Source organism: Paramormyrops kingsleyae, chromosome 9, assembly GCF_048594095.1.
Source record: "Paramormyrops kingsleyae isolate MSU_618 chromosome 9, PKINGS_0.4, whole genome shotgun sequence".
NCBI lineage: Eukaryota > Metazoa > Chordata > Actinopteri > Osteoglossiformes > Mormyridae > Paramormyrops > Paramormyrops kingsleyae.
The window spans coordinates 36,152,615-36,156,272 of record NC_132805.1 but is presented as its reverse complement, the minus strand read 5'-3'; the positions used below and the strand labels follow the sequence as shown (position 1 = coordinate 36,156,272).

The following is a 3,658-nucleotide window of genomic DNA, read 5'->3' as shown; positions in this document are numbered from 1 at the left end:
AAGAGTCTGCTCAATAATTGTAAATTGTCTCATTTCACATGATATTCCACATTTAATCCATTTATCCTTGAGCAAGTCTATGGTCACAAACTGGGATTGTGGTTATTAATATTATAAATTTGGCTATAATTGAATACAGAATATATTTGTTGCCAGGCGTTATTTTTAAAGTAAACTCATCTTTATATTTGTGATAAAAGGGTAAGCTACCCTATACTTTAATGAAACCTCACATAAAACCATGAAGAGGTTAATTCCAAAAATATATATGCATCTTGTAACTCGAGCATAACGCTAATGGTAAACGGAGTTCATGTTTATTCCGATACACTTTTTAAACAGTCATTACCTCTAAACTATTTTAAAATGAATTGACGCTAGGTAAAATTTCACACTGTTCATGTCAAGTGATAAAAAGGTGGACTGTCAAATCGTAGAGTTGTAAGATGAAAAACACTTTACTATAAATATGCATTTTTACAAATTCATCAAGTGTTAACGTTGAATAACGAATCTCGATAGGAATATCGAGATATTCTTTTCTTAAGAATATTTGCTTGGAAGAGTTCAGTTGTGTTGAATGCATAAAAATTTACATGAAAAAAATTACAATAAATATGGATATAGGTTGCTCTTAACTTAATAGGCAACTTTGACCTGAGAAAGATAAAATATTTTAGAAAATTGTGGGTGCTCTATTTAGTGACGTGACACTTTGGTAGTCGAACGTTTTGAATCAAAACAAAAACGCCCAAAAGGGATATTGCAAAACACCGTTTATTTAAGACACCGACGTCCTGAAGAACCAGGAAACGTGTTTTTAAAAATATACTTCGTTGCGAAGCGTACATAACCCAGTCGGTACTTTACATGGTGCAAATCAAACCCAGCCGAAGCCCAGGACGGGATTCGGTTCGAATTGTCTGAGCACCAAAAACCCCCTGCTTTACAGTCACCCCCCGCCCCCCTCCACAGCACCGCCCCCTCCCGGGCGCCTCCCATTTCGAAGAAACATCCGTTGAATCGTGGAAATACTACTTCCCCTGTGATCTCTATCGATACACGATGTGGCTCCTAAACTGTAAAACCACGTGCATTGAAACAAATACATGACTCCTTAAAGTCCATCTTGATGGGTGACATGAAGACCTTGAATCCAATCCATTCCAAATATAAAAGAACCAAAACAAACACGCCATGTAGACTGCGGGCGCCCTCGGTGTAAACAAGACCAGTGTCGCTCCAGTCTCCCCAGACAGACAGCAACAGGAAACAATTCCATCCGTAAAGGCAGTTCATTCGTTTTAAACAGACCCGTTTCGGACATCATCTCATACTTGTACAAATAATCTACACTTTGTTAACAGTATAGCACGTGTATCTTGGCAGCCAGGAGTCACCCAGCTATTGCTCCGTGAAAAGGCTGCGAAGCCTCCACGTTTTCTCCTGTCGCTATCCAGTCCATTCAAACAAAAGGTGGCATTTTTTAAAGGCCCCGCGGCTCCAATCAGCAGTGGACATTGTCGGCGGACTTTGAAAGCTCCACACTCTCCGACGCAGAGAACTGCAGCCGCCGGACGGCCTCTTTTATCAGGTTCCCAGACAAAATCAGCTCCTGAAGCAGTCGATGGGGATCATCCTCCTCACCGGGGACATCGATCCCCTTACGGTTCCAGGTCCTTAAGCGGTCCCACTCCTGATCACTAGACCCGGGTAAAGTGTATGGACTGGCCCGGCTCCGTAGTCCCCGGTTCCGGAGCCGGACACAGCAGCCGGTCCGCCTGTGCAACGCTGCGCTGTTGTTGTTGTTGTTGCTGTTGGACTGCGTAACGCTTCCGGTGCCGGTACCGGTACCGGTGCCGTTCAGACCGTGGAAACATGACGCCGCCTTCGGGTTCGCACCAGCATTGTTATGCAGCTGCAGAGCCTCGCCGATCTTCGTAACCAGCGCGTCTACCTCCTTCGAATCCACCGTTACCGACTGCTCCAGGAAAATGTATTTCTCCTTCCGATACGGCATGTCCACGTCCTTTCAAGAGTCTGCCGTTTATTTTTAAAAATGAATGGGGTGGAAAAATCTGCCCCCCTACTCTCACCACGCTGTCCGACGGAAGGCAACTCCTCGGGCTTGATTTGTAAACAATGGGTGACGCATAATCCGGATCATACCATTCTGAGCAGGGATGGGGCGTGAATTACTACATCCATTATTATCACGGTAATTAATAAAATGATATGAGTCACACATAATACATATTTAAAAACTGAAAAATACGATTTATTAAGGACTAGAATATTTTGGATGCTGCTTATTATTTTTCCAATGAGTGTAGACTTAACGGTTCCCCCCATTGCGACGCCAGATCGTAGTCCTTCAGAATGTAACGTCAGCCCTAGCGTTACATAATTTAACTGCAGGGTGTCTTGTTTATAGAAACAAAAAGGATTTAAGCCATGAAATTGGTACAAAATCTAATATTCATATGGAATGGTTTCGGTTAAGACTGTCTGTTGTACAAGTAACCACTCTACCATCGTAGTACCGAAATATGTGGCATCTGAGATGGATAAATGTAAAAATGTTGTGTTATCGGTTGAAATACAAACGACCATGAAAGCACGCATCTTGTGGTCTTTGTTATATCAACTAGACGTTTAACCGGATGCCCTTGACCTCCTGCTTCCGTAGGCAACGAAACAAAAGCAGGTCATGAAGACGGTCTGTTTTAGTAGAAACGTTGCAGCTACACATATGTAATCGTTGGTCTAAGAAGTATTGATTATTTGTGCAATCTGATATAACTCATTTGAAAAGAACTTAATATTTCAATGTGAAATCGATGAGGATGAGGTTTGGTTCCGAGGATTAAGATATGTAATTTAAGAAATGAGCTGTTTCAGGATGTGGTTAAAGCACGCTGCGTTGCCTGGGTTTGGGTTAGTGCAAAACTGTCCGTATTTTGGTTAAACGGTCTGCGACGATAACGAGTGCATGGTACGCCCAGATTAAAGTTTCAACGGTAAATAATCGGAGACAAAAGCACTGCTATATACGAATGAAACTTATAATAATATGGCCCCAAGCTCTCACGGAAACACAATTGCCAGTGAGAAGTATTTTAAATATAGCTGGACTCTATTCGTAAAGGGGATGGGTTTCTAAGAATCGCCCCGGTGTCAAGCCAAAGTAGACTCGAAACTCGACCGGCAGGACGCCCGATGGAGCCCCTCATAGCCATATAAGGCCGAGCGGGGGCCACGTGGCCCGCGTGCCGCGCTGCACCGCCCGGCTTTGCCCATTTTGACAGCGCCGGCTTGACGTGCGGGCGACAACCTCGCTTGTTTACCACACGGATCGGGCAGCTAAAAATAAAGAATTTTCTAAGTGGATTCCTAAGTTTGCGCGGCAGTGTAAGATCGTTTTGCTCATGTTTTCCTGGATGTGCCCCCGCTGACAGCCTCCACACCCCACTCTGGTCAATAAGGGCTAATTACGATATAAACTGAGGGGGGGCGAAGCCATGTCAGGACAACAATCCCTGTCTGTTCTGGCCAGCAGCAGCTGTCCCAGGCCCCTGGGGAGCATTACAGGAATGCTCTAACTGTCTGTTTGCTGTGTCAAGAGGGGGGAGGGGCTACAATAAAAAAACAGGGTGTG

At 44.1% G+C, this 3,658-nt stretch overlaps 1 protein-coding gene across 1 annotated transcript; it reads right to left on the bottom strand.

Annotated features, from left to right (window-relative positions):
* Nucleotides 1-761: 761 nt before the first annotated feature.
* On the bottom strand, nucleotides 762-2,144 carry gbp (glycogen synthase kinase binding protein). Its single transcript, XM_023796483.2, has one exon. The coding sequence runs from the start codon at nucleotides 2,018-2,020 to the stop codon at nucleotides 1,508-1,510; it is 513 nt and encodes a 170-aa protein (XP_023652251.1). The 5' UTR covers nucleotides 2,021-2,144; the 3' UTR covers nucleotides 762-1,507.
* Between the last annotated feature and the right edge of the window lie 1,514 nt (nucleotides 2,145-3,658).